Below are 13,980 nucleotides of genomic sequence, written 5' to 3' on the forward strand. Positions count from 1 at the left end.
AAAAAGTTTGAAATATCCAATAAATGCCGTTCCACTTCATGATTGTGTCCCACTTGTTGTTGATTCTTCACAAAAAAATACAGTTTTATATCTTTATGTTTGAAGCCTGAAATGTGGCAAAAGGTCGCAAAGTTCAAGGGGGCCGAATACTTTCGCAAGGCACTGTATGTAAACTTCCCGACTTCAAATGTATATAATCCATTCAAAAGCAGCTGTTTCCAGCTACAATAATAATTTACAACATTAACAATGTCTACACTGTACTACACTGTATTTCTGATCAATTTTGTTATTTTAATGGACAAAAAAAAAGTGCTTTTCTTTCAAAAACAAGGACATTTCTAAGTGATCCCAAACTTTGACCGTAGTGTGTAATATATATTAAGTACCAGTCAGTTTGGACACAACTACTCATTCAAGGGTTTTTCTTTATTTTTACTATTTTCTACATCGTAGAATAATAGTGAAGACATCAAAACTATGAAATAACACATGGAATCATGTAGTAACCAAAAAAGTGTTACACAAATCAAACTATATTTTATTTTTGAGATTCTTGAAAGTGGCCACCCTTTGCCTTTGACATTCTCTCAACCAATGTGATTTGACATCATTTTATCTGTGGCCAAAGACCTTCAGCCTTCTTAGATGGGCACTTCTAATGTAAATCTATGACAGTACCCAAGGGTCTTTAATTTTCATTTTTCTCCCTGTAGATTTTGCAGTAACGTAGTGTCCCCATTAGTGACGGAACACTGGGCCAATCACAGCACAACTAGAGAATGTTACCAACCCCTACGCGCCGTATTTTCTGCTGGCTGCCCCACCACCACAGAAAGCACTGATCTAGATTCAAACACCTGCATTTTGGAACTGCCTTACTCAAGAAAGCAAGAAAGAGACTATGCGGCTTTATTAACAAAATTATTATTTATTTTTTTAAATTGCAAACTGATATGTGACACGTATTAATGTCAAAATAACATGCAAACATTTGTATTTAAAAAAAATATATGTAATACCACCAATAAAAAATATGTTTTGATACGGTGTGCCCTAATGAACAACACCCTGGATTCAAGCTCAAGGAAAGATCCTGAATAACTGACTTGAAAGAGGGTCAATGAGAGACTGAATGTGTCCCCTAACCTTTGACCCAGAGGTCCTCAGCAAGCTCCTGTGCAAAGGCGGCCGCCCCTTTGTCTCCCACCAGGGTGTTGCAGTTGAGAGTGACCCAGTGGGGGCCTCCCATGCCCTCAAATTCAGGCCTTCAGTACCTCTGAGACACGGCCTAGGCTGCAGTGCAGGGGAGAGGTCAGTCGACGGGAGCTCACACACAACCCCAAATACCACACAATAAGGATGCATGATTCTGCCCATGCAATTGTTGAATGTGTAATCACTTCAATACAGATCTTTGAGTATGTCATACTCACAATCACCATTAGAGGGAAACAGAGCTCTGGTAGATAGCTGAACATTAGAAAACACAAATTAGAGAAAACACAAACAGATAATGTAAACACATTGATGTAGCCTTAACACAATGAGCCAAGTAATATTTTCCATTGGCTAAACCCTGGTGAGTAACAACAAACGAGTGTTAGTGGGGGCACTGCGGAAACTTAGGTTGGTTCAGATGAATGTGCCTCTGCAACTTGCTACCTTGGTGATAGTGAGAAAGTCTATCTCTCTCAATGGAAGACCATGGAGTTGGAGGGTAATTGAGGTTTGGTTAAGCTGTCAGACACTCAGGGTGCCGTACAGTATTCTCCTTGAAGCGGATGGCTAGAATCTTCTTCCTATAGTCCAACCTGTACCTTTCTGAGATGGGTAGAGAGATGAAGGTAGTCATTCATTTTCCAGACAGAGATCGCACAAGGAATTAGGACAGGTTATGAGGCAAGGGGCTCCTAATTAAAGTTTCAAGTGGGTTAGCCTACTTGATGCTTACCTGGCTCTCCGACACCGAGTCTGTTTTGGTAGCTGCTGCTGACTGTGAAATGGTGTAGCTGTTAATTGACAGTCAGAGATTTGTCAGTTTGAGCCGATCCTCGTTGAAGTCAAGCATCCCTTGACTCAGGTTTGCCTTGACTGCTGGCAACGGGGCTGAGTCCTGCATAGCGCACACATCATCATAACAAGCCTTGAAGTCCTGGGCATCTCTGCACTGAATTTGGACAGTGTCTAACGTTTCCAATCTTGTGGCAGGAAAAACAGCATACATTTAAGTATGCAATATGGAGGACGTTGTATGCATCAAATTGTGGCTTAAATGTTTATTTATATGATATCATACAATTAATTCATATTAGCTATATCTCATTAAACTACATAAATCCTTCATTTTAGGCAAACATAATGCTTTTTCTCATGTAATGAGTGTAGGGAGCTCAGATGTGTAGCTTTCTGTCCAATATTTCTGTCCATTGGGGGACACCTTTTGGCTCCAGAGCGCCCAGAGACAAAAGTTTCTTATAGACTCTTTTAGCTGCTAGCTAGCTTCACTTCAAAAGTAGCTAACTAGTCTATGTTGAGTTCTGATTTGGTTAGGTCTGAACTGGCCTTGATTTCAACGTCCACAGACATTCGGTCCAGACTGGCCTATATTTGGCCCAAACATAGACGTATATGATTGGTTCAGATTTGATCCGAAACATAGATGTCTGTGATTGGTTCAAATTTGGTCCAGACCAGACCAAATCTGAACCAATCATAGACATCTATGTTTCACAAGTTTGGACAGTACTGCACAGTACAGTAGAAGCACAGTACAATATGGTAAAGTAAAGAAAAATATAGTTCAGTAGAGTACAGCACAGTATAGTGTACTGTCGCCTACTTTACTCTAATGTACTCTACTGAACTAAAGTGTGGTCTGTTGGTTTATTCTGTAGGTTGGGCTACTTAAAAAAGCATCGCTGCCAGTTTGAAAAAGCTAACATAAGTGCATGTGACAGATGGGAGCAACAATAATTATTCTATGTTGCAATCTTCAAAGGAATTAATATTGTAATATAATGATTACTTAATTGAGAATATACAGTAGGTGAGGTTGAAATTTGACCATAGAATCAATTACAAAAAAAGTACATTTCAAAGTCTGTAAATTAAGTATTTTAAACTTTCATTCAGAACATTTTTTTTTACTGATTTCAACATCCAACTTCAGTTCAGAACCGAAATAAACCTGAAAATTTCCTGAAAATACGTATTTAATGTCTAGAAAATATGTATTTTCAACATTCGTAAAATACGACTTTTCAACGCCCGGAAAATACATATTTTCAATATCCATATAAGATGTATTTATGACATCAAGAAAAAACATTTGACGTCCGGAAAATATGCATTTTCACCTTTCATTCAGCTCCAAAAATGGGAAAGACGTCTAAAATACTTTCAATGTCTAAAATATTTTCAAAGCCATTTTGCTTACTGGGTACAAACCAACTGAACAGCCTGGTCTCATAGACTAGACGTAACATAGTACATGTAAATCCGGGACACTCAAATTAGTATGATATGTTACATTTGATATTGTTAAATAAGACAGCTGATTACGTAAATCAAGGGTGGGCTTATAACACTAATGTCTATTAACCCAAGTTGCGAGTTCGAAACTCATCACAGAAAATGTTAGCTAATTAGCAACTTTTCAACTACTTACTACTTTTTTTGCTCATTTGTAACTACTTAGCATGTTAGCTAACCCATCCCCTAACCCTTTTAGCTAACCATTCCCCTGACCCTAAACTTAACCCTTTTAGCTAACCCTTCCCCTAATCCTATAACCTAATTCCTAAATTTAACCCTAACCCCTAGCCTAGCTAACGTTAGTCACCTAGCTGACATTAGCAACCACTAATTCGAATTCGTAACATATCATACAAATTGTAATTCATAACATATCATATGAAATGGATGATGGCCATCCACAAATTAATACATGCCATTCAAAATGTAATATATGATACTAAATGGTCCATTTTGAGTACAACACACCTAAATTGTTTTACTATCATTTACTGCAGGGCTGCTCAGCAACCCTTTTCCCGTGGGTTCAGTCTAACCCTAATTTAGCACACCTGTCTGGGTGTATTCACTTGGAACCAAACAGAAGCAAACAGTACAACCCACCTGAATCTTCCCAATAGAAACTCATATTTTTATTGCAAAACGTTTTCTATTTGCAACTGTTTGCTATACAGTTTGGACTAATGATTACACCCCAGATTGTATGTATAGGCCTAAACTGCTCACCAAGACCTAGCTGAATCAGGTGTGCTAACTTAATCCAACATTGGACAAAAAAACCTACAGGATGGTAGATCTCCAGGAAGAGGGTTAAGCTGCCCTGTAGGCCTACATTGGAACAGGACTTTACTGGAACCGATTCCTGTCACCTGGGTTTATTTTCAGTGTAACACACCCTTACTACCATAATTTACTGGAACACGGCGGGCTAAAGACCGTAGATACCAAAGTTTTCAGGAAATGAATTAACAATGCCAATCACAATTTATAGCTTAGTTCATAGCTACCATAAAAATTCCCCTTATCATTGCTCTATGTCACGTAACGTTCCTTGGTGAAAGCATAGGGGACGGGACAGTATATAAAGAGCGGAGCAACCTCTACTCCACTCATCACTCCATCACTGGCCAACCTGAGAAAAGACTACCTGTGACTTGCCTACGACTACAGTTAACCAGCAAAATCACCATGAAGGTCCTGAGCATCTCTGTATTACTCTGTGTGGCCTTAACTCTAAGGGAAGCAGCAGGGCAGCAGCAGGCTGTGGCAGTGGAACAACTAAGCATTGTTCCAGTTCTAGAGGAGGCTAAAGAGACTGGGCCACTGAAGCCACTGGGTGACGCTCCAATGGAGACCATAGTAGAACTGGTAGAAAACAAAGTAGAGCTTGCTCTACCTGAAGAAGGGGAAGCTGAGGCTGATGCTCTTGCGCTGGTCCAAGCACCAGCGATAAGGTTTTTGCACTGCCCTGATGGTTGGTACCTACATCAGTCGCGCTGTTTCCTCTTTGTGAACTCATACTTGCCGTGGCACAACGCAGAGGAACACTGCAACACACTGCATGCAAACCTGGCCTCCGTTCAGAACCCCCGACAGTATCGCTTCCTGCAGCAGTTAACGACAATGGCCAACCGGCACAGCGCGTGGATCGGTGGATTCTATCTCCAAGACAGGTGGCTGTGGATCGACCGTGTAGGATTCTACTACGAAAACTGGTACACACACCTTGATGTGGACCGCAACGCTTGCATCCATCTGCGTACCTCCGTGGGCTGGTCAAATGCTCACTGTGGCACAGGTCTCCCATTCATCTGTGTGAAAATGTCCTGTTAGTCAAGATTGTGCTTCCTGCCAGCAGCATGATTTCTGTACGAGAAAGAATTGTTAGTTGGTTGATGTCATTTCTAACTGCTTACAGCATTTTAGCGTAATGAATCCAGGCTGCATCACATCCGGTCGTGATTGGGAGTCCTATAGTGAGGCGCACAATTTGCCCTGTCGTCCGGGTTTGTCCGGGGTAGGCCGTCATTGTAAATTACAATTTGTTCTAAACTGGCTTGCCGAGTTAAAGGTTCAATAAAAATAAAAAAAAACATTGATTTTATTACTGACTTTATTCAGTCACACTGGATGTCTGCCAAAAGGCTAAATGTGACTTAGGCAAGATGCAGTCATAGGATTCCATTGGTCCAGGTTTATTCTACAAAAGCAATGACTCCCAAAACATTATTGCGACATGTGTAATGCAAACGTAATATATATGATACATTTAAGAAAGATCAACAACATTTTTATCTGTTCGACTGGGGTGGATTTTTATTTTATCGAACTTTGTTTATTGCAACAAATAATGGTGTTTTTCTAATTAATGATGATTCCAGAATAATTTTGAAGGTAAACTGGGCACGTGATGTCATCACGTAACTATAACGCTCCACTCCACATTTCATTCTGAATGCCTACTGCTAGCAAAATCAATTTTTTAAGGTATCAATGGAAACACACGGTAGCTACGGATGATAGAAACTGTGCTCTTCGAATAAATATATTTTTTAAGGTATGCTGGCACATTATGTTATCAACTATAAAACTCCACTCCACATGTAATTCTAATGCCTACTGCTCGCAACATCCATTTATTCAACAATAAAAAATAATGTTTCCTTGCGGGACCAGTTTTGTATTGACTTTCAAGAATGCCTGAGTTGCTTCACATTGCAATTTGAAGTTTCACTATCAAATTGTTTCAGATCATCTAGGCCTGCGTGACTGCAAGTTACACCATGGCACGGACAGTGGCGATAAGTTTGACATATGAGAATGATAAGAATATGGCATGTATTAGTCCATGTTTGTATTATATCCATCCTGGATTTTGCGGGCTACCTGAGACATGAAAGATAGGTGGGCTGGGCATACAGACTGTAGCCACTTTATTAATCCGCAATATGCCTAATATAATGATGGATACACATCAACCACATTTCTATTCGACATTTTGGGTTTTGTGACGTCATTACGTCCAGCTGTTTTATCGACACAACAGTTTATGGAAACGCACCGTGGTAGGCAATTGTCGCGTCTGTCTGTGAATTAAATGTCGAGAAAAAAAATCACTGGAAAAGTTAATGGAAACATAGCTATTGCAAGTTTTGAATACCTATGTAATTGCTTTCCTGTTATAAAGATGTGGATTTGTTTTCTTATTTCTTTCTTTCTTCCTAGTGTAGTAGTTAACATACCATAGCAGATTTGGCTAATGTTTACCTGTGAGGGTTGCCCTTCATTTCAGACACAGGTTGACTTTTTATTTTATTTAACCAGGCAAGTCAGTTAAGAACAAATTCTTATTTACAATGATGGCCTACCCCCGGCCAAACCCGGACGACGCTGGGCCATTTGTGCGCGGCCCTATGGGACTCCCAATCACGACCAGATGTGATGCAGCCTGGAATCGAACCAGATACTGCAGTGATGCCTCTTGAACTGAGAAGCACTTGGGAGCCTGAGTGACTGGTGTCCCCTGAAAGCAGATCTGGGACAAGGCACATTTCCCCAAACGCTTCTCACTCTTTTTTTATGACACCATTTCATGGCTCAAATGGGTTGCTTAAGTTACTAACACTCAATTCCTCAGTGAGATAAACTCCATTGTAACTGTTGGCAGTTTTGGATGCTCTGTTTGCTTACTAACAGAGCATCCAAAACTGCCAATGAGAGGAGCCACAGGGCTTAAATAAACATACGTCTATTTCCAGGGCTCATTAATAATACTTTACATAGTATAATACATTTTACATAAATAATGTTTTAAATAAAAAGTTGTACATATCATTATTTGGAGCAGACTTGTCATGGAAAAGGAACATCCTCCAACCCCGTAACAAACATGATGAAAAACAAAGGAAACATCAACCGGCTCATCAAGAACTAGTTCCATTAACTTTCAATCACTGTAGCTATATTCATTCCATGACCAAGGTAATGATCCATCATGCAGAAATCATTTGCCCATGTGTTTTTTCAGTGCTGGTACAGAAACCCAACCTGTACTATATTAAGGAATGGTTGCTAGACCTGAAGCATGTACCAGTGAGTAAGATGACCAATTAAATAGATGTAAAATGTCTTCGCTGCTCATTTAATTCAAATGTGCATTATAGAAGTACTCAAGGACATTTGAGAAGTGCAGTATCCTGTCCATTACCCCATAGACAGGAAGCACAGCAGTGCCCTATGATTTGAGTAAACACAGCGAGTTGAAGAAGCACAATATTGCCTTGTTCAAAAAGGTAGTTCAGGCACATTAGCCTATAGGCCGACAATAGATCTGCAATAGGTCTACTGGCCTTGAACAGGGTTGTGTTCCACTCACTCAGCAACATTTATTTTCCTTTCCTTGCAGTCATGTTTTTAAATCCTGTGAGTTGCAGTGCAGGGGTTCAGGGATTTTAAACCTCAGATTCTATGAGGCTGTGTGGGCTTCAAGTCATAAATTGCACTTCTTCCGTGGCCCAAGCTGTGACATGAAAATAAACAGCAACTCAGATACTTGTAGGGCCCTTTGTTGTTATTGTTGTTGATTAAAGGTCAAGTTGTGCAACACAGACCAATTCACTACTGATAACATATTTGGCAGATAGCATTTCTCGGGATAATGGTATGCTAGACGAGCCTATACCTTGTAGAGATACTGCTTTAGTCTGCTTACCTTGGGTTTTTCTTCTGCTATGCAATAATGCCAGTCTCTTTGCATTACTTTTTTTTTTACATGCAGCTACTACCATAATGCAAATGTAGAAGGTATTATTCTGTACATATTTTAGGTAGAGCAGGTAACATCAACTGCTTGTTATGGGACTAGGCCCACTTTCGAGTCGCTTTTCTTCTGAGGACACTCCCTACCACTGTCCGACGTCACCGACCAGGAGTGAATGGTCTCTGTAAAAATACATGGAATTGATGAAAGGGAAAGGCTCAGGGCTGTACGAAACATGATCGTTTTTTCTATTTGTATTATAGGCAAACGTGTAGCGGAATAATCGACATTTTCCTATTCATGAAGGCACACGGATGTCGAGTTTTTCCGTTTTGTAAAGTAAACATGCTATTGGTGTTGCGTGTTTTTTAGTGTTGTTGTTTTTTTTTTGCGAGTGAGAGATAACTGTATTCATGTCTAGCGGATTGGAATGAAAGTCCGCCATATTCTGCTTTACCACGCCCGAGAGTCAAGCTATTGGAAATAAAGCGGACACGTTGTTTCATGTATTTTTTAATCAAACGGATGATATGATAGGACTATATTGGACGTAGGATATGAAGACATGCATTTTAATAAAATACGTGAAAAGGATGACTGGGCAAGAATGAGAATGCTTATCACAAAGACTACGGACGGATCTGTTGATCATATTTAGAAGAGAATTCACACTACCCATTACCCAATTAGAATTGTACTGACATTTAGTTAACTCCCCGAGCCACTGTTTTCTGACTGACAGGCGATCAGAAAGGACACGAAACGGGGGGCAACACAAACATTTTATTTGAACCACATCTAGGCTATGTCCTATTTATATTAAACGCGTCCGTGTTTTTTCGCCAGCTGTTAGGGCGTGACATGATATTCGTTAACTGTTATAATTTATTGCAACTGGAATCTGCATAAAGAAGCAGGAAAAGTGATTTTAAAAGAATGACCCTTGACTCCATAATGGCGTGTTGCCTCAGCGAGGAGGCGAAAGAAGCCAGGCGGATCAACGACGAGATCGAAAGGCAGCTCCGCCGGGATAAGAGGGATGCTCGGCGGGAATTGAAGCTGTTGCTTCTCGGTAAGCTAGTGGTGATGATGAGATGCAAGTAAAGCCCAAAATTCCATTTGGGTAGTGATACGCGAGCTACGCCTGCGAATCAGCCTGTTTTTAACTTTGTAACCAGCCACACATGTCGAATTTAGTTCCAAAGCCATCTTATTTGAATATATACTGAATCAAAATATGAATGCAACAATTACAAAAATGTTACTGAGTTACAGTTCATGTAAGGAAATCAGTTAATTTAAATGAATACATTTGGCCCAAATCAATGGATTTCACATGACTGGGAATACAAATATGCATATGTTGGTCACAGATACCTTTAAAAAAAGTAGGGGTGTGGATCAGTGAACCAGTCAGTATCTGGTGTGACCACCATTTGCCTCATGCACCAAGACACATCTCCTTTGCATAGAGTTGATCGGGCTGTTGATTGTGGTCTGTGGAATGTTGTCCCATTCCTCTTCAATGGCTGTGTGTAGTTGCTGGATGTTGGCAGGAATTGGAACATGCTGTCGTACACGTCGATCCAGAGCATCCCAAACATGCTCAATGGGTGACATGTCTGGTGATTATGCAGGCCATGGAAGAACTGGGACACGACAATGGGCCTCAGGATCTCGTCACGGTATCTCCATGCATTCAAATTGCCATCTATAAACTGCAATTGTATTCGTTGTCCGTAGCTTATGCCTGCCCATACCATAACCCCACCTACACCATGGAGCACTCTGTTCACAACATTGACATCAGCAAACCACACAACGCCATACACGTGGTCTCCGGTTGTGAGGCCGCTTGGAAGTACTGCCAAATTCTCTAAAACGACTACGTTGTAGGCATCTTATGGTAGATAATTAACATTGAATTATCTGACAACAGCTCTGGTGGACATTCCTGCAGTCAGCATACCAGTTGCACACTCCCTCAAAACTTAAGATATCTGTGGCATTGTGTTGTGTGAAAACTGCACATTTTATTGTCCCCAGCACAAGGTGCACCTGTGTAATGATCAAGCTGTTTAATCAGCTTCTTGATATGCCACACCTGTCAGGTAGATGGATTATCTTGGCAAAGGATATATGTGCACAAAATTTGAGAAAAATCATCCTTTTGTGCATATGTAAAAAAAAAAAAGTGGGATATTTTATTTCAGCTCATGAAACATGGAACCAACACTTTACATGTTGCGTTTATATTTTTGTTCAGTGTATTTAGCTACCATTTTTTTAATCACTCGCACCTTCCAAAAATTGATTTCAGTGATAGTTGAGGATGATAGTTGTGATCCCTAAATCATTCCAAGTGGTTTCCGTCTGTTTACTGATGAGGCCAAAGTCTAGGCGTTTTATTGGTAGCAATTACAGGGTCTAGAACTCCTGAGCTAAAAGCATGTTTACAGTGGTGTTTACCTGTTGGCCTACACTATTAAGCATGTAGACATTCCTGCATGTTTCGAGTCCTAACGTTTGGCCCAACAATCTGTGCACGACATTCGCCCATATCTCTGAAATAGACAGCTGTTTTTGAAATGCTTCAAGTGATGGAAATCTGAACGCACTACCAGCGCTTTGAAAAGTTGTACTAGTTATACTTTCCTGTGGATATATTGTCTCACATTCCTACCTGCAAAAGGACCCACTGCACGGTCAACCAGTGAAGTAAGTTATAATATGATTTTATTCAGCATTCTGCTTGTGAGAGGAAATTTTTCCAAACAAATGTACAGCACAGTCTGATTATCAGGCAAGCCTACCCATTGACTCTTGAAGAAGATTCCTAATGTTAACACAACTGTCCTTTTCTATCATACCCACAAAAAATACGGTTTTATTAGTGTTTACAAACAAGAAGACCGCAAGCAAGAATAATAGCTTTAAAATATGTTTAGAGCTATCATGTGGATGTCATGGATTGTCAGTCCTTGCATCTAGAATGCTGGCTATATGCCTATACCTATACCAAAACAAGTGGCAGGGACCACGTTTAATTGTTTATCTATTCCCAGAATGTAGCTTTAATGGACTATCTATTACAAAAGTACTATTAATGACTAAATGTTGTCTATTTGATCAATGTTTCATATATGTTCTACTGTATGATGAATGTTACTTACGTAAAAAGGCTGGGGGTTTTAGGTCTTTGGCTTGTAAATTAACTGGGTTAAAAAGGGGCAGATGTAATCAAATCAACTCCTAGCTGCCTGAACTGAAAGCCTGCACTCATAGGCCTACGGACATGGGTCAGTAAGCTGGATTTTCCTCACATTTGTTCCACGGCTGCAGCGAATCAACAATTCCTTGAAATGCAGTATGGGTAATTCACAGAAAAACCACTCATGTGGGAGGTCATTACTAACACTCTAACATTGACCGTTCACTTTAGTTTTACGAGTGTATCAAGGAAGTCCAACCATTGTTAGGCAGCTCTGTCGGACGTGTGTCAGTTTGGGGACTCCAGATACATTTGACATTTTAGTCATTTCGAAGATACTCCTATGCAGAGCAACTCACAGGAGCAATTAGGGTTAAGTGCATTGCTCAAGGGCACATTGGCCGATTTTTTTTTTTTCACCTAGTCGGCTTGGTGATTCGAACCAGCGAACTTTCGACTACTGACCCAACACTCTTAACCGCTAGACTACCCGCCGCCCAGATACAGTGAACTTTAGCATCGTTGCCATTGTTTTAACACTGTACTGTAACTATACTAGATCATTGGCCTTGTGTCAACAGTTTCCTGACTCGAATGCAACCCCTCAAACACCACTCAGAACACCACTCAGAATACAGGCTCTCTAGAACCAGGCACACACTAAAGAATATAGAACCAGGCACACACTATAGATTTTTGACTGTCCCCTCTGAATGCAAACAAGTGGGGCCTCTTTCTACTCATTGGCTCTTTGTCATCACGCTGGAAGAAGTTTATTCCACAGCCTCCTTGTGTTCTATGAAAACTGAGGCCGAGTTCCAGCCTGACTACATTGTAGACGCCTGCCATATCTCACAACACCTGGATAGGTGTTTAACATTTCAGCTAACCGCATCATATGACAAAGCAATCTGATGCTCAACTGTGCAGTCAATGGCATGGCGCCCATCCATTGGTTGATGCAATGCAGAGACTGCAATGTAGTTGGCCTGGAAGGTAAGGAGGAAATGGTGGAAATGGTCCTTCCTCCCGACTCTCTTTACTTTGGAAGCGGAAGTGTCACGGGGATGATCTTACACATGCGTTATCCTAATGGGAACAAGATCTTCCCTAGAGCTGTCTGTTTGTGAATTCAGGTGGGATCATCGGTAACATGTATGTATAGTAGACCTCAGATACATAATATAAGAACATCCAACATTAGAATGAAAAGCACAAGCTATATAAATTAAATGTATTATGTGATCGGTCCAGAAAGGTTCCAATCTATAGCAGGGTGTGGTGTATACAGAGGAAGAATCTGCTTTTTATGATGCAAAAATCTAAAATGGTATATTTCATGTTCATATCATGGCACTCGGCAGGTTCAAGAAAAGGGAAATAAAAACCTAGCTCGGTTCAGAGCACTTCACTTATAAACCAAAGAGTATTTCAAAAATCAACAAATTAAACAATCTCTTTTGTGGCTAGGCTTGACTTTTGGCTACGGGATTTCACTCACGCACGTTCTTCGTCTTTTAATCCATTATTTTTCTTTGTCTCAATATCCTCTTCTTTCCTTTTCTTGTTTCTTTGCTCTATATTTCTCCTCGTTTCTTTGTCGATTCATTCCTCGCCTTCTCCATTGTTCTCTTTTGTCAGTGCGTAATTGGCCCTGTGCCTTCCCCTGCGCCGCTAATAAGGGGTGTGCTTGGGGAGTCTTGTGACATCGGCAAGGATTCCCTGCGTTCCCCCGCCCCTCTGACTCCCATTGACCGCCACACCTCTGGATGGCTCACACACCCCCGTCCTCAGAATCTACCCAGGAGGTCGAGTGCCCTCTCGCCGCGGCGGGACAGTAGTTTGCATTTCCGTGATGGACCCTGAATCTGTAGTTACCCTACTGTTATTCTCTTTGTTTCTCGCCATGCAGGTGAGTGGTGCGTGATCAGTCAATCGAGGGAATTTGCTTCCTAACAAATAATATCGCTAGCCCCTCTCTTTCAACCTTGGCATATTTCCTTTTTCTCTCTGAGAGTTTACAGCCGATGTAGGCTATGGGGTGCTTGTCCTCTCCCAACCCCTTGAAGAGCTGCTCCTATGCCGAAATCAGAGGCCTCTGGCTGCACAATGAAGTCCCTGTCCAAGTTTGGTGTGCTTTGTACTGGTTTCACGCACAGGGATTCTTTAAACTTTTGGAAAGCTATTTTGACTGCTTGAGTCCACTTCACCTGGGTGGGAAGGTCTTTCTTTGTCAGGTCGGACAGTGGAGCGACTATAGATGCATAGTTGGGTATAAAGCACTGGTTGTAACTTGTGATCCCTAGGAAGGATCACACATGCTTTTACGCACTGGCCTTGGCCACTCCCAGATAGCCTCCACTTTCTTTGTCTGGGGGCATATGAGACCACTCCCAATCGTGTACCCCAGATATTTAGCCTCATTACTTGCTGTCAATCTAGCTCCACCTAGGCTCCCCAGCACGGCCCGTAG

At 41.0% G+C, this 13,980-nt stretch overlaps 2 protein-coding genes across 2 annotated transcripts in view; both read left to right on the plus strand.

Annotated features, from left to right (window-relative positions):
- Positions 1-4,309: 4,309 nt before the first annotated feature.
- LOC110535780 (ladderlectin-like) lies at positions 4,310-6,200 on the plus strand. The gene has a single exon (XM_021621033.2). The coding sequence runs from the start codon at positions 4,726-4,728 to the stop codon at positions 5,368-5,370; it is 645 nt and encodes a 214-aa protein (XP_021476708.2). The 5' UTR covers positions 4,310-4,725; the 3' UTR covers positions 5,371-6,200.
- Positions 6,201-8,269: 2,069 nt separating this feature from the next.
- LOC110535781 (guanine nucleotide-binding protein G(q) subunit alpha) overlaps positions 8,270-13,980 on the plus strand; it is a 42,251-nt gene continuing 36,540 nt past the window's right edge. Inside the window, exon 1 of the mRNA XM_021621034.2 lies at positions 8,270-9,368. Within this exon, the coding sequence (XP_021476709.1) occupies positions 9,233-9,368 (136 nt within the window). The 5' untranslated portion in view covers positions 8,270-9,232. The remainder of the gene's footprint in view (positions 9,369-13,980) is intronic.

Source organism: Oncorhynchus mykiss, chromosome 11 (assembly GCF_013265735.2).
Source record: "Oncorhynchus mykiss isolate Arlee chromosome 11, USDA_OmykA_1.1, whole genome shotgun sequence".
Taxonomy (NCBI): Eukaryota; Metazoa; Chordata; class Actinopteri; order Salmoniformes; family Salmonidae; genus Oncorhynchus; species Oncorhynchus mykiss.